Source organism: Xenopus laevis, chromosome 7L (genome assembly GCF_017654675.1).
Source record: "Xenopus laevis strain J_2021 chromosome 7L, Xenopus_laevis_v10.1, whole genome shotgun sequence".
In the NCBI taxonomy this organism is placed as follows: Eukaryota; Metazoa; Chordata; class Amphibia; order Anura; family Pipidae; genus Xenopus; species Xenopus laevis.
The window spans coordinates 9305569-9329629 of NC_054383.1; the positions used below are offsets into that span (position 1 = coordinate 9305569).

The 24061-nt window shown below is 34.2% G+C and overlaps 1 protein-coding gene across 1 annotated transcript in view; it reads right to left on the bottom strand.

Moving 5' to 3' along the window:
- Positions 1-24061, bottom strand: part of LOC108695740 (protocadherin-15-like) — a 555442-nt gene that overhangs the window by 326271 nt on the left and 205110 nt on the right. Inside the window, exons 6-8 of the mRNA XM_041570198.1 lie at positions 17820-17975; positions 9066-9185; positions 4674-4784 (exon numbers count right to left, since the gene is read on the bottom strand). Coding sequence (XP_041426132.1) covers positions 4674-4784; positions 9066-9185; positions 17820-17975 — 387 coding nt within the window. The remainder of the gene's footprint in view (positions 1-4673; positions 4785-9065; positions 9186-17819; positions 17976-24061) is intronic.

A 24061-nucleotide genomic window follows, 5' to 3' on the forward strand; every position in this document is an offset into this window, starting at 1 on the left:
GACTTGAATATTCTGGGATAGTGTTTACACATTTTAATGAATTTTTAAAAGACAAGTAGCGAAGTGTATATTAAGTGCTGTTTTTCCCTCTGTCAACTACATAACAATTTAAAGGTTACATACGAAAACCTAATATTGGTGGAAATGTTAAGGTTGCTTGAAAATGAGAAACATTTCAGAATAAGATATTTCATTTTGTTTTTTATTACAGAGCCTGGAACATATATTGAGATGAAATTAGGATTTTGGTTTATAGCAATGTTGCCTAGTTTGAGCGGTCTGATACTTGAATGAGTATGTCACAAAGTAACACTTCACCTTGAAACTTATTTGTAATATCATATAGTCAGTATTAGGGTTAGGGTTAGGTTTATTCTAAGATAGCCTGCAATGTTGTTTGCTTTAACTTTAATAAATAATGACTAAGGGGGTCACATTAAAAATGGCAGTATAACCTCTTTTCCAACCCGAGTTCAGTGAATAAGGCTTGTGCTATACATAAAGGCCTATGTATCAACTTTCTTATTTTAGCGGTTTTTGAAACCATGTAATTTATTTTTTGAAGCTATGTAATTTATTAAATAATCCAAATATAAAAAGCACAAACTAAAATAAAAAATGATCTAAAAAAGACGACGAAAACCTCTAATTCCTTGAATTTTTCATGCAATTTGTAGAGGAAAAAACCCAAAAACCTCTAAAAGTCCAAATTAAAGAAAAATGGTACAATTGATAATGGACAGCTCCCATTGATGTCTATATGACCTCAACAGCTTTTCAATAGAGAATATTGTATTAGTGTTTTTCTGTATTATCATTATCATCATCATCATCATCTCATGGTTTTTTTTTCCATTTAATAAATTACACATTTTTGTGGTTTATTGTAATTAGTATAATCCACGATTGTTAGGGCTAAAAAATATGATTTGGGTAAATTAACAAAATACAAACATTAGTACAGAGACCCCACAGTTTGTCAGTTTTTTTTAAATATGTAGAGGTATTTTTTTTATTATTTTTGGCACTAAATACTTGCACTTTCTAGAAATTAGAGGGCTTATTTACTGGAGCCTTGCACAGGGCTGTGCTATACATAGAGGCCTATTTATCAACATTCTCATTTTAGTGGTTTTAGAAGCCAAACTTCGTAGTTGTTGTAGCACCCCCGCATTTATCATTTTGGCCAACGTGACCCATGCTTTTTGTCCCTTATTAAAAGATAGGGATGGGCGAATTTGACCTGTTTCGTTTCGCCAAAAATTTGCCGCTGGCAAAATGTCGCAGATGCTCATTAAAGTCTATGGGCGTCAAAATAATTTTGTTGCGCAGCGAAATTTTTTTGACTCGCGTCTTTTTTTTTTTGGACGCACGCCGCCATACATGTCTATGGGTGGCGAAAAAGTTCGCCCATCCCTATTAAAAGAAACAAGCTGGGGATCAGGCTATGAGACAAATACATTATTCAAGAGACAGGTACATGCCAGTCTATAAAAAGTCAACAAAGGTGATTATTTAGGACCACCACATAGGGTTTACTTATTTATTGTCTATTTTAGAAGTATGCAAGATAAAGTTTTCATTTTTGAAGAAAAACATTCACAGATAAAATAAAGCATATCATTGTTTCAGTAACATATCTGAAAAATATTTTATCCAGAGATAATGTACCGTTTTTAGTCATTACTGTCTCCCCTTTGGTTTGTAAACTTCCTTCATAAATTTTAATCTGTCAGCTCAATTGAGAAAAACTACAAATCTTTTAAACAAATTCAAAAATACTAGGAATCATCCAATTTCCTTAATAATACTTAGGTTTTCTGATGGCTCATTAGTATTATGCACTGAGTAGCAAATTGTGAGCCGGAGCCAATATATTCTTAGAAAATATTTTTCCTACGGGGCATACTTATTGCTATGTGAAAGAGAACAAATGCAATGTGTGAAGTAACCTAAGCCATTCTAAATCAACTAGAAACAAATGCTAATTCCATAATAATAGAAACCATTCAGGAAGCTTTTTCCAATGGTGGATTATTAATCATGCAGTTAAAAAAAACACTGGAAAAAGGTCAAGAATTAATCTTTACTGATGAAATATAACAAAGCCATGAAACAAAATGCCCAAGGGAGATTTTTATCAGTCCAAGAATTTAAATCTGAAATGTTTAACAACTTCACTGCATGAAGTGTAAATGTATTGCTTTTCTCTGTTGCAAAAAAAGAATGTTATGTGCATGGATTAATGGATACAAATACTGTACAATATTCCTTTATCGTTGGATTTAGCAGTGCATAGTATGGATAATCCTACAGTTATGAGTGTGTGGTGAATAGGAATTCAGGCCTGCAAGAGAGAAACTTTACCAGCCGTTTTCCCATTTGTTTTTTTCAAAGTACATTTTCTTTTACATTGAACTGGTTGAATATGACAGTCCATTAGTGATGGACGTATTTATTCGCCAAGCGCAAATTTGCAGCAAATTCCCGCGATTCGCCGCCGGCGAATACATTTGCAAAACCGGTGTGTCAAAAAAAATGGATGCCGGCATCAAAAAAATGGACGTCGGCGTCAAAAACGAGACACTGTCGCCGTTTCGCTAATTTTTTTGCCGTTTCGAGAATTTCGCTGGAAATTTGCTTATTCTTCAGCGAAGCAAAACACCCCAAATTCGCCCATCACTACAGTCCATGGTTTATGCAATCTTGATTGTTTAACTTTTCAAATTTAGTTTAGTGTTTTCTTATATGCATGGCGACACAAAAGTTTGTATTTCTGATTTGCATCATATTCTAAATTTAGTTCTAAGCAGGACTCTATTTGCAAGGAGGGGTCATAGTTTTAACACACAAAAGAGGTGGACTGATCAATGCACATTCCCTGGTCCCTTGGTGGACAATTATACTATCATAACTTTCTAACTAAATCCTCTATTTTTAAGATGTATGTAGTTGGATAAATATGAAATTATGAATGAAACAGGGGATCAGGGAAGTGCATTGGCCAATGCCATCTCTTTTGTATGCTTTAGTAATTTTGCCAGATTATTTGCATTTTACTTTTTATATTTTACCCACAACCCCTTTTTGCATGTCTGGTTTTCCTATGCTTCAGTAGGTTTCCTTTGGACACTGTCAGTTTACTACCACACTGAAAAAACATATAGGCAGGTTAGGTTTTCCTGATGAAATTGACCATAGTTAATGAATGTGTTAGGGATTTAGATTGTAAACTCCTTTGGGGCACAATGAATAATCTCTGCAAAGTGTTGTTAACATATAATAATATTTAATGTGATCTTGGTCATCCTGTGATTTTGTCATAATTTGTTTTTGATGTTTTTTTGCTGGGTCCCCAAGAAAGGGATATTTAACCCATAAAAAACATTGTGCTATCAGGTGTATAGATGAAAGCTGATTTGTAAATAGTTTAGCGATTAGGATATACACATTATGTTGATGTTTGTCAGGTGTATATAGTGGTGCTCCTACATTTTGTTTAAATACAGTGTAACTGGAACTGTATCAATATGGAGTAAGTCAGAGAGAACTGAACAAACAACATCCTTATTTCTCCGCAAAAGGATAATGTGTGCATTTTTATTTCCTAAACAGTGCCTTTTCTCTTGAGACCTTACTTTATTTTCTGAGTGAGGAAAGATGACCCAGTTCAAATGAGTGAATAGAATTTTCTTTTGGAGAGTGGCTTTTTGAAAAGTAAGGGGCAGATTTATCAAAAGTTGAGGGGAATTTTGAATTAAAAAAAATGAATTTCAAGCTATTTTTGTGTACTTTGACTAGGGAATAGTCCAAATTCGATTTGAATTTGAAAAAAATTCAAAAAATCGAATATCAAAATGTATCATGTACTGTCTCTTTTACTTTGTCTCTTTGACCATTCACCATCTAAAATCTGCCAAATTGCTGTTTTAGCCTATGGGGGACCTCCTAGAACCTGTTTGTAGTCAATTGGTGGACTTTGAAAAATCTATGTTTTTTTGGGGGGAAAACTTTGATTCGAATTCGATTGAATTCGCTATTACTTTGATTCGCTATTACTTTGATTCGTATGATTCGAATTTGAGTGAATACGAACCTATTTGATCGAAAATGGTTGGTCTTTTTTTAATTCAAATTTCAAAATTTTTTAAATTTGACCCTTGATAAATATGCTTCAATGAGTTATGTATACCTGGATAATTTTCTTTTATGTATATGTAAAAAAATATGAATGGGTTTTTTAGGCACTTTCTTTTTTAAGGCCCCCATACACGGGCAAATAAAAGCTGCCGACAGACCAAGTCAGCAGCTTATTGTTAGAGTGTGTAGAGCCCCCTGATGGGCTTTCCTGATCAATATCTGCCCAAAATTCGGGCAGATGCCAATCGGGCAGGTTAGAAAATCCCGTTGGATCGCGACCGCATCTTTTAGTTTATGCAGTCCCGCGATCCAACCGCCTGTTTGGCCTCCGTTCTGATCCGATAGTTAGATAGAGAGAGAGAGAGAGAGAGAGAGAGAGAGAGGTGGCATTAGACAATGATAAAGGTTGCAGTGGCAGAAGAAAAAGGCAGGGCATCTTCATCTGTAATATTGCCATTACTTCTAAATAAGTTTAAACCTCCAGTGCAATAAGCTTCTTATTAACACTGATTAACAGACACACAAAAACTTACATTGGCTTGAACAATGACAAAATAGCGAGTCTTCTCTTCATAATTCAACCTCCGTGTTAATACCACTGCTCCAGACAATGTGAGAGGAATGTCAAAGGTTTGATTTGATGTCTAAAGAAGATAGAAACATATTTTTGTGACATCTTTGCTTGTTCCTATAGAGAAATAACACATTGCTCACAAGAATTTTAAATCTATTTTAAGAATTTTAAATCCAGAATTCTTGGGACTGCTAGGCTTTCCTGATAATAGTCAGGGCCATATTTTCTATATAGGTGTAGATATCAGGGTTTTAGATTTAAGGCATAAGTGGTTATTATCAAAGAACAAAGATTATAGAACATGACACTAATACAGAATTGCTGTGTTGTAGAAGAAGCTCAAGGTTAAAGGCCATTCTGTTATTAGAATGTTGGCACAGAACAAGGAATGCATCTATTGTCTCATGACACAAGTATTGATAGTGCAAGGCCAAGAAAGACACTTATAGTTTCAGAAACTACAGCATAGATACCATTCTGGACACTGTGCTCACACAGTAGTTGCCCCTTATTTGGCTATTGTACTGAGTCTGTGAGTCTGTCCCCAAGATGGAAATAGTGACACAGTTATGCTAAAACAAGAATGAAGATTCGATGCCACTGGATCAGCCCCATAGAAGAAGAAATGGTTACATAGTCATCTGTTGTATTGCTAATTGTTCCCTCCACATCCTCACGAGCTTTCAGGACGTATGAGCTATTATTTTATACTCTGTATTATATTACTCTGTATTAATGTATACCTCAAATAAAGCTGTCTGGTTAATATCCTGAGTGAATCTGAATGGTTCAAGTCAGGCCCAGGGGGAACTTCAGGGCCAGGCTCGATTTGAGTAAGTATTTATTTAAATCCAAGAGAGACTTACTCATTGTGGGTGAGAATCATATATCCCTAGTGGAGAATCATATCGATAGACGAGCGACAATATATACAAGAATATATTATATTATACATAAATTTGACAATATTACGACAATAGATACCTGCAGGGATGTAGGTCCAGTGCCATACTAGGCACTCGATCTTTACAGGGCCCCCAAACGTGTGGATGTCACGTGCATTGTGCGAGTGATATCACTTCTGTCTTTACATCACTTCTGGAATCTTGAAAATTGACCCTTTACCCCTCATCTTATTTTTTTTTTTTTTTTTTAAACAATCCGTTATATAGGCACGGCAGGGCCACCCCCAAAATATTCTCATATTTTCAAATTTCCAGATCTCATTCTCATCCACACATCCTGAGCATCTCTGCTTAACTCTGCATTGACACCTTTGCACTTGAACTTGTTAACTTGTGTTCTTTTTAGTTACATGTATGTTTCTTTGTAGCTGATTTTATAACAATTATATTTGTTTTTTTGTAGCAATTAAGGACTTAAGTGCATTTTTAAGTCCACGTGCACTATTTCTGGAGAGTAAATAGTATCACTTGTTTTTTATAACTTTTTGCTCATCCCTTTCATTCAGTAATGGTTCAAATGACTATTTGCTAAAGACTTTGTTTTGTAGAATTTAGATGCAAATATTTTAAGATATATTTGAATACTACAAAATTGATGCATGCGATTTGTGTTGGATCACTATGTACCAGGCTTCCAATCCTCTATTAGTTATTTAGGCCTATGACATAAACACATTGACTGCCACTAAAAGAAGCTCTGATAAAATTATAATGGTCACCTTGACAACAATGAGGAGTGTTGTGCAAATCCCTGCAAATTGACACTTGAAAATGAGCAGTAAATACATTTTAGGCGACGATAATTAGTCCATTGCTCGCATTTCCAGTTAATGGAAAGTGACCCATGTCCATTGTTAAGTACTGGCAATCAAACAACCAGATGCCCCATTAAAGTAAATGAATTGATTCAGATAGAACTGAGCAAGTTGATTTACAGATATCATGGACCTTTTCTATTTTCATGTAATTGCATTAATAGCCTTTTGTGACTCAATATATGTTGCCTCAATGGGGTATTTTAAATTGCCTTTCCTTGGATAAGTCTTCATAGTCATTTTACACCATAAATGTGTCACTGTCTAAAACACCAGATGCTCTACAACATTTAATGTACCTATACCTATGGGATGCTGCTTAAAAAAATCATATTTCAACTGTATCTCTTATTTGCGAAAAGTTTTTTATGCAAAATCCAAGAACAGACTTTTCTGTATCACATGTATACGTTTCTAAGTTCATCAAGGTTGTATCTTTAAAGCAATATTGCTAAATAAAATTTCTCTCCAATTTCCAACGTCCATTGGAGCTACACTGTGAAAGAAAGGGAAACCTTCAATGAAAGTCCCACCTGGTCTACAGTATAAATCTCTGACTCCCGGTTATTTGTTACTGCTGTTGGATTCATAAGTCTTGGGACATCTATAGAGAAGTATATCTAGAAGTATATATATATATATATATATATATATATATATATATATATATATATATATATATATATATATATATATATATATATATATATATATATATATAGTAATTGGATAGGGACCCGCACTCCAATGTTTCGTGAAAAAAAGGATTTTTATTTCAACTTGTGCATCCAACGTTGACGTTCATCCTTGATAAAGGCCCAGGCATGGGCCGAAACGTTGGATGCACAAGTTGAAATAAAAATCCTTTTTTTCACGAAACATTGGAGTGCGGGTCCCTATCCAATTACTGTATGCTAAAGCTTTGACCCTGCACCCACAGTAACCTCAAGACTGGATCAGAGTGCGTGCGTTTGTATATATATATATATATATATATATATATATATATATATATATATATATATATATATATATATATATGTATATATGAGTACAATATTATATAGGAAAGCCAACATTATGGGGTTTATTTAAAGCTCAAATTTTTCTGGTTGGGCTTTTAAAGTGAACCTGTCACCTACACATAAAAAGCTGTATAATAAAAGTAATTTGCAAATTAAACATGGAACCCAAATTCTTTTTTTCACTAAAGCTTCCATTCCTGTTATAAAGGTGTTTAAATATCTGAGCTGTCAATCAAATATGACCTGCCCGCCTCTTTGCCTGAGGCATAGAGGTGGGGCAATCAATTACTTTCACTTTCTATTCAGCAATTCTTAGATATCACTGCCCTCCACATATTCCTCCCCTCCTAACACTCTATAATTTGGTAGAGTACTGTGAATGGGCATTAGGTCCCCCATTCTGGTGTATACATAAGATTTTGGGGGTGATACACAATTTTTCTTAATAACAGGGTCCAGAAAATGACACCTGCCTGCTTGCTGTGATTGTGTAAGTAAAATGTATTTTACTCAACTAACATGACAGAAAATAATTTGGAATTATGTCTTAGGGCAACATGTCCCCTTTAAAGGGGAAAATTAAAATTTTTAGAAATTTATTATACCCTGAAGCTGCTAAAAGTGTGTGTGTCAAAAAAAATTCCATCTCAAACCTTTCGAGGTCCTGTAGAAGTCAATGGCAGATGTCACTTTTCCAACTTGAGGATATCCTGGTGCATTGGGTTTTGTATGATAATTAGGGATGTAGCGAACTGTTCTGCGGCGAACTTGTTCGCGCGAACATCGGCTGTTCGCGTCCGCCGCAAGTTCGCGAACGTCGCGCGACGTTCGCCAATAGGCGTTCGCGTCAAAATCGTTCGACCATTCGACCATTCGATTCCTTCGATCGCTAAAATCGAAGGATTTTCGTTCGAATCGAACGATCGAAGCCATTGGATTGAATGAAATCATTCGATCGAATGGCTTCAATCGTTCCATTCGAACGAAAATCGTTCGATCGAACGATTAAAATCCTTCGATCGTTCGAATCGAACGATTTTCGGATGTTCGAAGTTCGCGAACAGTTCGCGAACTGTTCGCATTTTTTGCCGGTGTTCGCGAACGGCGTTCGCGAACACATAAACGGCAGTTCGCTACATCCCTAATGATAATATAAAAAAATTGCGATTTTTGGGCGATAATTTTAAAAATCAAGCAATTCAGTAGTAAAATGTGAAAAATTCATACAATTTGAGTTTTCAGTCCTTTCCTAAACCAAATTTTTCAAGTTATTTTATTAAAAAACAAGGTAATGCTGTGGATGGGAGTTTGGTCGAGTATGTTTTATGGTAATTATGAGAAACATTCGTTTTAGTAAATAACCCCCTAAATAATACTTGCTATATTTTTTACGGTTTTTCATTGTTGAAACCCTTTGCATCTCTAATTAAATTTGTTCCACCTATTTTAGAGAGCTATGGGGGGACAGTTTTTAATTTAAGGATTTTACAGCACTACAAAAGCACTGACATCAAAATAAGTAAGCTAACTTAATAGGAATACTTACAGTGTCATTGGGGTTGTATTGAATAACATATTCAATCTGACCATTTGGTCCATCATCTATATCAGTAGCTCCTCCATCCCCTGAGAATCCAGTAAATATTGTTGTTCCAACTGGTGTTAACTGTGAATAGAAAGAAATTTTATTTTTGGTGGAATTATTCAAAAATAAGAAGCACAAGCAACACCTTTCAAAGGCTTTTTATTGTATCCAACTTGCTGGAGGGCTCCGGACATTTCTGTGTTGGGTGCTTGAACATAATAGGGTCATGTAATACATTGTGTAAAATTCTGGAAAATTTCTACAGATATTTAGTAAGAATGTTATGCAAAAAAGATCTTATACATAAATCATTGCACAAGAATGAAGATAAATGTAAGTGTATAACCAGCCAATGAAGGACATGCAGTAGGCTACAATATTTATGTCCATATTATGGACAGATACACGCTCCATAATAAAAGCTACTTTCAAATTCATTGCACCATTAAATGCTTACGGATAGATAGGTTACAAGATCTGGACAAATTGTTCAGCCTTTACTCTTTAGCCTACAATTATCTATTTTGCTTAGACATTTGTGTCATACATTTTAGGAAGAAAGTTAGAGAATATTCAGGGGTTGCAGAACCCCTGGACAAGGATGATTAGTATTTAATTCAGACTAACATTACAAATAGCTCAGAAACTATGGCAATTTACAATTTTACAATATTTTTTTAATCAACCCTGTAGCATCAGCTTTAATGGCATTATTATGGCAAGATTATATAAATAAACAAATTTAACAAATAATATGCATAAATTAATGAATAATAATTAATGAATTAATATATTTAAGGGGACGTTCACCTTTGAAAGAAATACAGTATATATTATTAGATATGTGTCCACTTAAGTAATACAATTTTCAATATACCTACCTAGAAAGATAGTATTGCATAGATCTTTAGCTCTCCACTTTCTGACAACGACAGCGGGTTTGCCGACCCCTTGGCTGCCGAAGATCATAGTGTGGCAAGTATGAAGTCACAAGAAGAACAGGGGAAGTGAAGGCATCAATCTTTACAATACACACCTCCTTCATTTGCATATGCCTTATCCTTTTGGCTGAATCACATCAGCCAATAGGATCAATGACCAACACAGGAAACGTAAAGGAAGGGGAGGAGCCAAAATAGGCAATCAATGCTTGCTCCTCCTACATGGGATTGCTCAGCATAGTGGGAGGGAGTTCCACTAGCTGCCAGACAGAAAAGAGATCTGTTCAGTTCTTCCTTTCCAGGTAATTACATTAAAACACTGTAAATAAATGTAAATGTAATTTAAATGGGCAAATCTATTTATTTTTTCAACTTTTACAAAGCTTAACATCCTCTTTAAGGTAGTTTTTTGCAATTTCAATAGAATGGTTATGTTTTTGTCTAACATAACACAAAATCAGTAAAGCTTAGTTGTTTGCTGGACTGTCCTTGAATTCTCTCACTCACACAGTATTTTAAAACATAATGCAGTCAGATCGGACATTGAATTTTATGACTACAAAATTACCATCCGGCAGAATCTAAAGCTGTTGATATAATTTAAATACAGACAAAAGAACTGGTTCTGAAAAAGCCCATTCAGTCACTCAGTGAATGGAGAAATACGACAGTATATAATAATCTACCTGCTATTTTTTTATCTAAAATACATTTAGCCTTCAATGTACAGATGTTTGCTTAGTCTTTAAAAAGTGGCTTATTGTTCTCACTTATTTGTAAAGCTCTTACTTCAATGCCTTCCATTTCTATACATTATAAACTTATGAATTACTCTTTCACTCTGCAGACCAGTTTTATTAGCTTATGCACTTATTTCATAAATGCAATCTTCCTCCTTGTCTACAGAACTAACACTCTAAGTATTGATGTGCTAATCATAAATCTCTAAAATTTAGACATGCGCAGATTATGCATCAACCAATAAAGGTATACACTGAAGACATTTCGGGTGTCATGTGGGTGGACAGAGCTGTGATTTTAAGAGCGCAAACTATTGTGCCCATAGGCATTTAGCGGCTTGCTTCTCATTCATGTTAATAATTCCATGGGTTATTGACACAATAAAACATATATTTTATAGCTGATTTATGTATGTGTTTTTTTACCATACACAGATAGTAAATGAGGCCCTTGATGTCTTTCATATCATCAGCTTGTTATAGCAGGCTTCAATTAATCCTAGTGTGCAGCTACACAAACTAGACTTTGAATCATAACATAGTAGAACTGTATCTTTCAAGCAAACAAACTTTATTTTATCTTGTGATTAAAGGGATTTTATCGCCCACATAAAAAATACATTGCTTGTTCGGCTTTCATTATGCATGTTACTAACAAGCAGCAGCTTTGATTGCCAGAGAGAAACCACCTACTGTTGCTAGTACGTGATGGTGGGTGGTCACATGCCAGAGGGGCTACAGATATAGATCTAAAGATCAAAGCTAAATGTGGGAAGGTACTGTTCAATACAGCAGTGGGTGCTAGCTTTATTTACTGAGTTGTACTAGTAATGCATGAATGCACTCCCTTTCATTGAACACCATCCTTTTGCAAAAACATTTATCCAGGGCTATTTTCTTATTTTCTCCCCCTGATTTCTGATATTTATATTGATTGTTTTTTAATCATTGCATGGTTGGCTGGTCTGACGCATTTCATGCCTCGTTCTGGCACTTTATCATGGTAATTAGAAATACATACTAAGGGGCACATTTACCTAGGGTCGAATATCGAGGGTTAATTAACCCTCAATATTCGACCGTTGAAGTAAAATTCTTCAACTTTGAATATTGAAGTTGAAGGATTTTCCACTTTTCCTACGATCAAACTATCGAAGGAATAATCGTTCGATTCGAAGGATTTTAATCCATTGATCAAAGGATATTGTTTGGAAGCCTATCAAAAACCTTCCCTACAGGCTAACATTGGCCCCGGTAGGTTTTAGGTGGCGAACTAGGGGGTTGAAGAATTTTTTAAAGAGACAGTACTTCGACTATGGTCGATTAATCGAACGATTTGTAGTTCGAATCGTTCGATTCAAAGTGGAAGGTCGTAGTCGAAGGTCGAAGTAGCCCATTCGATGGTCGAAGTAGCCATATTCGACCATTCGAAATTCGAACTTTTTTTCCTCTATTCCTTCACTCGAACGAAGTAAATGGGCCCCTAAATGATCTCTGATTCATTTTTTAAAAAGGAACTTATCAATAAAGTTTTTTATTATTTTTTTTATTCATTGAGTTTTTTTGGGACTTTGAACACTGGGATCTTGAGAATTACCCTCTGTTCCTAAAGATTGACTGGGGATATCAATGGCAGATATAATGTAATAATTTCAAATAATTTAATAATTGAGTTGTTCATTGCTGCAAGCAAATCTTTGCTCCTTGTTTGTAACATAGCTATTTCCTTGCCTTTACTAGTTTTTGACTATTCCCTTTGGTCACTCTCTTTATAAACAGTTTTTTTCTTGTACATGGTTTCCACTCATAGTGTGTGTCTGTGAACTGATAGCAATCTTCAGCTCGGCAGGATCATTCTAACATTTCGTGCTGGGTAATGCATGGGTTGCTGGACCAATCTCCTGTATCCATGTTGTTTGTAAACTTTTTTGCTAGAACAATTCAAGTTTGTTTTCTCCAGAGAAAGAGAGGTAAGCTGCCGTTATGCTGATACATATACAATATATAAAACTGTTTAAATATTTTTTAAAGCAGTAAGAATCATCTAGAAACATTGTTGTACACACTCTTAGCTTGCCCAACTTTTTTTTTAAATTTCATTCATCACATGACATCACTTTGTAAAATTGGGGTGCACAAAAGAGGTCCTGCTCACAAGGATTGTGTTGTTTACATTCAAAAAGTCAAATGACTTTACAGTATTAAGGTGTACTTAGTCTTAAATGGGCTCATTCAATGGCAAATATTTGTATGGGATCAGATATCTGGAATGTAGGTTTTTCTGGATGAGGACGAGTATACATTAATGAGCTTTAAAGATTAAAGCTACTAAAAGTGTTCACATATAAAAAGAAACTGTATAATTGTTTAGCTGCCAGTATGAATTAGTATAGTAGTTATCAGCTAGAGTAGGTATCATCAAAGGCTACGTCTTTATTACAAAGAAACACAAGATCACACACTTCCATTATACAAACAACAGTTCCTTAATGAATTAATTACATAATTTGTATTTTTCCACTCAAGTTCATGGAGTAAAATGAAATATCTCTGACTGATGTTGTCTGCCCACCTGCGCTACATGAATTATAAGAAGTAAGCTATTAGAATGAAACTAGTATATTAAGGATAATAGATTGCCTAATCAAAAGAATCCAATTAGAAAAATTAGGTGGAATCATTTTTCATGTAATGTATTATTATCAGTGCACGTTTGATAAGGTTGTACAGTATTTTGGTGTTGACTAAACACCGTTTGAATTTTTAAAAAGTATCTAGTAAAGATTTATCTGAATAGATGTATTCGTTTTTTATTCCTTTCAAACTTCAGCTCAGAATTATACAATATATTTTCATCAAGGTGTTCTAAAACATACGGAGCATAGATTTGTCTGTATGTTTGATAATAGCTAGAGATATTTGTGTGCTATATTTTTGAAATCACTTAACACCCAAAGAGAGTGATAGGATGTATCCAAAGTGTAGATAGATATTATATAATCAGGCCTGGGAAGTGGGAACATTAAGGACAAGAATTTGATGACAAAATGCTAGATATTCCTATGAACATCAGTGGAAATTTCACAAGATGCAGTTTTCTTTCTGCAAAAAAGACAAAATACATAAAAAAAACCTTGTACTATTGCTTAGTCCATTTTGTATTACTAGCCCACAGAGGTAACAGTGGATTAAGTTTCAATTTTTGTTGATGGACTAAATGCATCCAGTATTAACAAGGCTCCAGTATATGTATAAATATAAACTTGTAAGTCTTTATTTATTATCAAAGGCAAAGTCAATTTGTATGTAAATTGCAATCAACTGTGACTGACAAAATAGGCAAGATTTAGGGTGCAACTGTGTGCAAAATATTTATTGTACAAAGGCGGCATAAAAGCTTTGTGCTCAACTCAAAGAGATGTGTAAATTAAAGGATTCCTTTTGCCCCCAAATGTTGTGTCTTGTACTTACTGCCTCATTAACATTAATGACACAACTGGTTCTTTGACCTTTGGACGCAAAACTTTACATATGTCTTTTCAACTATTCAGACTTGGTGCTACAAGAGCTAGAAGCTCCTACAACAAAACATGAATAAACACTACATTCTGTTTGCTATAATCGGTAAAAAAAAAGTATTTCCTCCAACACACACACAGTACAAAGACATATAAAGAAAATGGCATCACATTAATTTAGATTTATTTTGCAGTCTCTAAACCCATGCCGTCCAACCGTCCCTTAAAATAGAAAGAATATTGGGCAACCAATTTTTAAGCAACCCGCTAATTAGGGATGGGCGAATTTGACCCGTTGCCGATTCCCATTAAAGTCTATGGGCGGCAAAAAAATGTTGTTGTAAGGCAAATAAGGCACGCCTCCATACAAGTCCATGGGCATCATTTTTGCGTCAAAACAAGGCAAAAGAATTCGCCCATCCCTACGCTAATGTCTCAAACTGCTTACTATCTACCATCTTAATCTTTTCTCCCATGTATCCCTAGATTTACAAATCGGCACCTCCCCAGTGAATATGGGTTTCTTTCTCTTCAATGTTTCAAAATGGGTAATTTATAACGTGCAGAGTAGAGTGCAAAGTACTTTGAGCCTCAGCCTCCAAAAAAGAGCACAGAGATTTTTGTCCTCTGATTCCCGAGAGCCAGGCAGGGGAGGCATGTAGATGTTCTGCCCCCTACTTATCCTCTAAGTTGTGCTTCATCCAGTCTGCACTTTGTGCCAGACTTCCAGTCCACTACTAGTTGTAGAACACAGCCAGACCCTGGTGCCATGTAACTTTACAGTACCAACAAATTAAAATCATTATTTATTTCATTCTACATTCATGGTTGGGAATTATTATCCCTGGAGTTATTTTTAATGTAAATATGTATCACCTAAAAATCTGTCTGTTTTCATTCAGGCTCCAATGGTGGGACTCATTTGTCTCTTATTTTTGCATATATTTATAAAACTGCACGAATGTTTTTAAAAATGTCTATACATATAATGGTAAAATATTCACATGCTAATCTTGGGTTCAGTGTCAGGGGTCAACCAAACATTTATATTTCATAAGTAAAAAAAATGATTATAGAGTCATTTCACATTCATTGGGAAACTGGGTTGTCTTCTACTTTTAGTTTACTGTTTAGAATAATATAATTTCAGAGCTGGCTACATTACATGAATGACCTTGATAAATTCATATGTTATTTATATTTCAATTTAGTAATTCTTAAAATCTAGGTGATTGCCCTTGGCTCTTGGGATGTAGATTTTAGAGATGTCATCTATAAGCTTTGGAAATATGCAGATAACCTATCTTAAGCCTAAACATTGAAAGGATTAAAATATGCATGGCTTGGTTTCCAAATATTAATTAGAATACAGCATGATTTCATTAGATTTCCTTAATAAAATATATTGTTTTTTTTCCAAGATATCTTTTCCTTTATGTTTTGATTTGCCATTTTAAAAGATAATTTTCTCTGATATCTCGCTGCGTTAAAAAGACAACAAAGACAGTTTTATAAGCGATTAATAGAAGAACTAATTAACTTATTTTCATTCACACATTCTTCTAAAATAATCTTTTAGATTTGTTTTGGTTAAAAAAAAAATAAGAAGAAAGACGTTCAATGTCATGAAACTATAATTTCCTCCTTGATTTACCAGAAAAGATTATTTTGAAAAGAGAGAAATATAGAAGTTGAAACATTTCCTAATCTAAAATCCCATAGAAATCAATAGAGAATGTTGGAAATTTACTGTAATTTTCTCAAATTTCACACTTTGACAAATTTGTCCAATAAATGTTCAAACTAAGGGGTGCATGTGCAGGTGATTTAAACCATAACATGCATGTCCTGGTTTTCTCAAGGTTTGTTACATATAAAATGGGAAGAAAAAGCCCTGTGTCTCAAAAACATATATATTGCTTGAATGTCATATGATTTTATAGCCTTCTTCTATTGAAATGAGTAGTCCTTTAACTGCATTTGAATATGAATGATGTCATACAGATGGAGTTGGAAATCACCAGGCACTTTAATTACTGAATGATCTATGTAGAGCACCAGATATCTTCATGATGAGATTCTATTAAGCTGGACTTCTAAGCGTTAGTTTAGTAAAAGAATAAGAAATATTTTGATATCTTTGTAATATGTATCCCAAGAGAGTTCATATTATCTTTAGTGATGTACATCAAATTAACCCAGGGGAAATTAGCACAGAATATCAGAAGTATATCTCGGAAAACTAAATAAATAATTTTGCATTTTTATAAAAGTTTAAGGGAAATTACATTTACATTTTGTTTAATGATTGTAACACAGAGATGCCTTAATCTAATACATATGAAAGAGTAAATTCAAATTAAGAAATTCCACAGATATTTCCTTTTTCATAATCTCTCTTTTTTTTAATAAACTACATAGAATTGTTCAAGACTACGTACAAATGTTGACAGGATTATAAAAAAATACTGATAAGTAAGGCAATCATAGTACTCTTATTATATTTTATTTCCTTTTAAAAGTGAGGATTTTCTAAGTGATACATTAAAAATTTCTCAGATATCTACAGAGTTTCTAAACCACAAGCACAAGTACTGCTGGAGTGTTTTCAAGTGCCATCATTCACTTCTCAAATACCAAGATGAAACACATATCCACAAGGAAGAGAGTTGCTCTCTAAGATCTGCTGATATTTGTCGCCACTCAAAATCCACATATATTCTTTTGAGTAATTGCTGATTTTATAGTTTTAAGGCATGGCTAACTGACTAAATACCCATGGAACCAAAACTATAAATAATAAATGTGCTTTACTCAGGAAAGAAAAAAAAACCCCATGACATGTCAGATTCTTAAAAATGAGCATTCTTTTCCTTCTGTTTTTCATGTAGATAACGTTTCAGTATCAGTTTCTACACTTTATATATTCTAATAAATCTGGGAATATGCATAGTTGTTGAAAGAGGACAATAACATTCAATCTAATATATATTTCAGTTACAGTTTTTTTTAAACAAATACTTGTGTAGTAATACACAAGTGTATATTAGTGATGGGCGAATTTGCGCAGTTTCGCTTCGCCGAAAAATTCGCGAATTTCGCGCGAAATTCGCGAAACGGCGAAAAATTCGTGAAACGGCGCCGGCGTCTCGTTTTTGACGCCGGCACCCATTTTTCGGAAAAAAAAATTTTTGACGCCGCCGAATTTTTACCGCGAATTTTCGCGGGCGTTTCACGAATTTATTCGCTCGGCGCGAATCGCGCAAATTCGCCGCGAATTTGCGCCTGGCGAATAAATTCGCCCATCACTAGTGTATATCTCTACAGAAATGCAGACAGCACCTTCAATATAACAATTATACCTACAGGTTTTATATCTTAATCAATAGGATCAACTAGTCTAACAGGTATCATAGCATATATTACACTTAAATGTAAAATGTGTAATTTGTACCTATACGAATATGTTTAACATTGTGACACAACAGAGACACAGATAACAACTGGTCATCTTACCTCATTTACAACTGCTCTGTAATTCTGCATCTGGAACTGGGGTGAGTTGTCATTTTTGTCCCGTACTACTATTCGTACTTCATGGTTAATGATGCTGCCAACTTTTTTATTCAAGCACTGTACAAGGACAACGATTGACTGGATGGATGATGGTGGCTACAAAGAAAACATTTGCTTCAGTTAATTTTCTTTTTACAATCTGATTGAATACCAAAGCCATGAGTTGTAGCACAAAACATATATGGAATGCTAGGAGCGTGGATTTATAATACCTTGACATTCTGTGAACAGAATAGCCTATCATCATTGACACAATGCAAAAGTATATGTGATAACACAACCAGTATAGTAAATCTAAAAGGTATTAGACATCACCAAGGAATTCTGTTTTCATTTAAAGACAGATGGAAATTGGACAGTCTCAAAAATGTGTCTCTCTCTATATATAATATATACAGGCATGGGATCTGTTATCTGGAAACCCTTTATTCAGAAAGCTCCAATTTAGAGGAAGACCATCTCCCACAGACTAAATTTCAATCAAATAATTCAAATTTCTAAAAATAATTACCTTAATAATAAAATGTATTTATTTATTATTAAAGTAATAATAAAACAGTACCTTGGACTTGATCGCACCTAATCTATCATTAATCCTTACTGAAAGCAAACAATAGAATAATGGAATATAAACTAAAAATGCATGGGGGAACAACCAAAAATGATGAGCAAAATGATAAATAAAAAGTAGAAATAAAGGGACATATAAAATGATTCTTATGTAAAGTTAAAATTACTGTACAAATGATTAGGAAAGGGATCTATCACCCAGAAATCTGAAAAATTAAAAAAATAATTATGGTTGAATATTTAATTATTTATAGCTGTCCAAAAGCATGGGTGTTTATATAAGAAACCAATTCATACTTCATCAATGTTGGGGAAAGTCAGACAGTGTATGAATTGCAGCATTGTGTCTATGTGTATATATAATGTATGGTGAATAGTTGTCTTGTATGAACTCCGAGACTTATCATTTTTGTCCCTAAACTAAACAGTCAAAATATTAAACACAATTTAAAATATGTCCCTTGCTTCTAAACTATTACTACTTTACATTTAAAATAAAAGATTATGACTTGAAAAAGGCCATATTTATTATTGTGGGGCAATAACCAATGTTACAGTATATACGTATGCATCATTAGCTGCCCTGTATCTACAGGTTTCTTTCTTTCTGCATAGTCTGACAAACAAAATGTCAAGTAGACAATGAACTGAATCTTTGCATTTTGAGAAAAAGCTTATTTGTTCAAGAAACTGGGAAAATATTTTGTGTAACTTTACTTAGGTTTCAAAATATGCGTTTGTGAACAGAAATGGTATAGAAACTAGGTGAAAAAAAATCATAGGAAACATTGGCAGCTGAAAAAAAAAGTAGAGTAAAATAAGCATATGGCCTTTTCACACTCATCCTTTTATGCAATGTCATTCCTTTTTGGTTCCTAGAGTAGAAATTCCTTTTACATTCTATAAATCAATGTTCTTTTGAAAGCTTGAAGCTCCTTATTGTGAAAAGGGATCTAAGATTGTGCTTATCCTGCAGTGTAATCATAGGTGTTAAGTCATCAATAGCTCTAGACAATGTTGGCTTCAATTAACAGCTGCGAACAGTTGCACGTGGGGGAAAATAACAGATAGGGTACTAACATTTAGCGGAATTTACTCAATGAAAAACAATGGCACAAGATAACATACAGCAAGGCAAGTTTAACATACTTATTACATTGTGAACTGCCAGGAACTGTATTGTATTGAAAGTATTAAAAGTAGCAATTTTTAGGTATTTCGGGTACTTTAGTTTTGATTTAAGTACTATGTACATTTGTAGCAAAATGCTAAATCTTTTGAGGAGAAAAAAAACCATATAATGTTGGATTACAATGAAAAATAGTTTTTACTTTTGGAACTTGTTGTGTATATATATATATATACATAATTTCCTGGACCAGCTATATTTTTATTTGCTGAAAAACCACAAAGCCCTGCCCAGGCTGCATCTACCTTCTACTGACACCATATATTTTATACACAATTATTTAACTCTGTGGAGGCATGCCTACCTACAGTACTTTGCCTTAAATCAGTGATCCCCAACCAGTAGCTTGTGAGTAACATTTTGCTCCCCAACCCCTTGGATGTTGCTCTCAGTGTCCTCAAACCTGGTGCTTATTTTTAAATAACATTCTTGGAAGCAAATTTTAATTGCATAAAAATGAAGTATAGTGACAAGCAGAGCCTCCTGTAGGCTGCAAGTCCATACAGGGGCTACTAAGTAGCCAATCACAGTCCTTATTTGGCACCCAAGGGACTTTTTCATGCTTGTGTTGCTCCCCAACACTTTTTACATTTGAACGTGGCTCAACGGGTAAAAAAAGGTTGGGGACCCCTGCCTTAACTGTGGTTTTGCTTAAAATGAAATGTAAACATTTAGGGAGCTATTTACTAAAATCCAAATTTATCTCTTATCTCAAACATTACCAAACTCCCATGCTCGATTTGACCGTATTTATTTATTAAAAAAACTTTATTTAGTTAGTATAAAATTGAGTGAAAACCCAAACTGCGCAAATATTTTTGGCTTTTTCTCAAATTGCTCAAATATTTGGGGCTTTTTTCCCGAATTGCTCGAATTTTTCTGTTTTCTGTATTTGCCAGAAAACCCAGAAATAGACAAAAAAAAAAAGACAAACCCAGCACAGACCATCAGTGCCCCTCCCATTGACTTATACAGGACCTCGACATGTCTGAGATGGCGGATTTTCAGATTCCGAATTTTTGCAACATCGGAATATAATAAAATAGATTTTATCATTCGGATTTTAATAAATAACCCCCTTAATGGCAGATTTATAAAAAAAAATTATGGAATGATGAATTACCATTAATTGTTGCAATTTATTATGGCAACTATAAAATCAGAAGAAAAGAGTGACTCATTCTGAATCAATCACATTTTATCAATCACATTGGAAATTGCTTCCAGGAAAGTGAATCAGTATCAATATTGACAATAGGAATGTCAAAACATAAACTCAGGCAAGCTGAGATGAGATGTGCAGCTCTTTGAAATATTCAACAACTTCTTAGAACAAAAAATGCCCACTGACTAAATGCATTTGGCATGTAAAAGCAAGAAAAATCACCCATTGATTTTTTTGAATGCATTGGCAAAATTTTCCATGGTTTCACAAATTACTTTCACATAAATTCTAGATACCCATACCTATACTAACTATAGAGTTTAGTATCACAATAGCCTTTGATATAATGTCTGTCCAAAAAATCATCCAAGTCTTTCTTAAAGGCATTAACAGAATCAGCCATCACAACATCACCCGGCAGTGCATTCCACAACCTCACAGTCCTGACTGTGAAGAACCACCTACGTTGCTTCAAATGAAAGTTCTTTTCTTCTAGTCTAAAGGGGAGGCCTCTGGTACGGTGATCCACTTTATGGGTAAAAAGGTCCCCTGCCATTTGTCTATAATGTCCTCTAATGTACTTGTAAAGTGTAATCATGTCCCCTCGCAAGCGCCTTTTTTCCAGAGAAAACAACCCCAACCTTGACAGTCTCCCCTCATAATTTAAGTCTTCCCTCCCTCTAACCAGTTTAGTTGCACTTAGTCTCTGCACTCTCTCCAGCTCATTTATATCCCTCTTAAAGGAAAACTGTACCCCCAAAATGAATACTTAAGCAACAGATAGTTTATATCAAATTGAATGACATATTAAAGAATCGTACCAAACTGGAATATATATTCACATAAATATTTCCCTTTTACATCTCTTGCCTTGAACCACCATTTCGTGACTCTATCTGTGCTGCCTCAGAGATCACCTGAACAGAAATACTACAACACTAACTGTAACAGGAAGAAGTGAGGAAGCAAAAGGCAGAACTCTGTCTGTTAATTGGCTCATGTGACCTTACATGTGGTTTGTATGTGTGCACAGTGAATCTTACGATCTCAGGGGGCGGCCCTTATTTTTTAAAATGGCAATTTTCTATTTATGATTACCCAATGGCACATACTACTAAAAAAGTATATTATTATGATAATGGTTCATTTACATGAAGCAGGGTTTTACACATGAGCTGTTTTACTCAGTATCTTTTAATAGAGACCTACATTGTTTGGGGGGTATAGTTTTCCTTTAAGGACTGGAGTCCAAAACTGCCCCCATACTCCAGATGAGGCCTCACCAGGGACCTATAAAGAGACATAATTATGTTTTCATCCCTTGAGTTAATGCCCTTTTTTTATGCAAGACAGAACTTTATTTGCTTTAGAAGCCACAGAATGACACTGCCCAGAATTAGACAACTTGTTATCTACAAAAACCCCAAGATCCTTCTCATTTAAGGAAACTCCCAACTTGTGTAACAAAGGTAACTAAATCTATAATTTGGAAAAAAAAACACATGGTGTTTTATAATTAAAAACACTATGTTTGAGGTTAAAATTGTAGAGTATTTTCCTTTTAATGTGAAATATGTAAAATAAACTGCAATTGAGTTGTTTTAGATAAGAGTAAAGTCTTTTGTAATATGTACTAATTGCACGATTATTATAATTAAGTTTATCAACAGCAACTTGCATTTCTAGCAACAAAAGTATGCAATATAAATAAATATACATATGTATTTATATAATATACAAAAAATCAGTACATGATGGAGTTTGTCATTAACATTTCTTGATGGCATTAGAAGTTTTACTATTAAATGTAATTTAAATATAATTTGTAGAAATGGGTGTATGTAAGACCTTGACAAGTTGCAATCAGAATTATATATGTTCTAGTAATTTCAAAAAGCAAAAGAAACAGTATTTAACAATTAATAATTAATTGAAGTGAGAGTTTTTATTGGTTGCCAAAGGCAAAGATACTGTAAGGTCCAAGCCATAAATTGCATTGCATGTATAAAGAAAAGTTCCACACCTCTAAGTGTTCTCTTTGAGAAATATTGCATAAAATCAGTATATTCATGATTTTACCTGGTGAATAATTCAAATAAAATAAAATAAAGTTATTTTTGTGTTTTCACTCTATTTTAAATGTCTGTATGTATTCAAAAATGAAAATGTTTCACCTTGAATAAGCCATAGCAACCAACCAGAACCTACTGTTGGTTCACTTGTTATGGGTTTATTGGTCTGGACCTAACACTTACAACTACATTGCCCCAGAATTATTGATGATAAATACTGGCCTGTTGTAATAAAAACTACATACCCTGGTGGTCTAGCGGGCCGGCGGGGACGCCCGCCGCGCTCTCGGCGGGGACGCCCGCCATGCCGGTCTTCTCTCCCTGATGCGCCGTGAACTAACGGTGCGACTCTGCTATTTTTATAGGCGCAGGTGCACTGGCGTATGACGTCAGCGCGCAATGGCGTGAAGCATTCTGGGTTTTTAAAGGGCCATTACATTGGATTCTTTACCCGTGATAGGACCAGTTTTCCTGGTGCCTTTGAGCCTTGTGCATCTGTTTCCTGTTTGTTTATATCTATTAGTGAGGACCAGTCTTATTGCATAGGCAAACTACAAAATAAGTAAAGAAAAATATATTTTCAGTAGATTTGCTAAAGTATGAGTAAATAAGAGATATAAATAAATCATAGCAGATTCTTTTTTTCTTATTTATATTTTTTAACATACCAAATTACCACTTAACTATAGATGATACAGAAAATAATTACCATGAACTGATAGCAGATGGTGGCCTTGAAAACTCCTGAATATACATGGTATATGTTAATAATGCTTCAGCATTTAGATCATAATCACTCATTAATTAAACATTTTCTTTTGGGTCCAATTCTAAATTGGTCATCTGATATATAAAAAGTGTGTGGGATCAAACTATTGTCATAAAGATGGTAAAAAGTTGTAAATTAAGGGGTGAGCTATAAATGGCATTATTATTAAGAGAATAAAATTACGAAATTACCAGGACCAATTAACAAAATAAATTGCAATCATAATTACAAGTAATAATTCAGAATAAGATTTATGAATTTAAAGAATAACTGTTGATTAATATATAACAAATTCACAATAAATAGCACAACATTTTTTAAAACAGCCTGAAAAAGCATAGGATACACTGGATACTACAGTACGATACATCCTGATATAAGTATCATCAGAACATATATTGGCAGTAGATTGGTGCA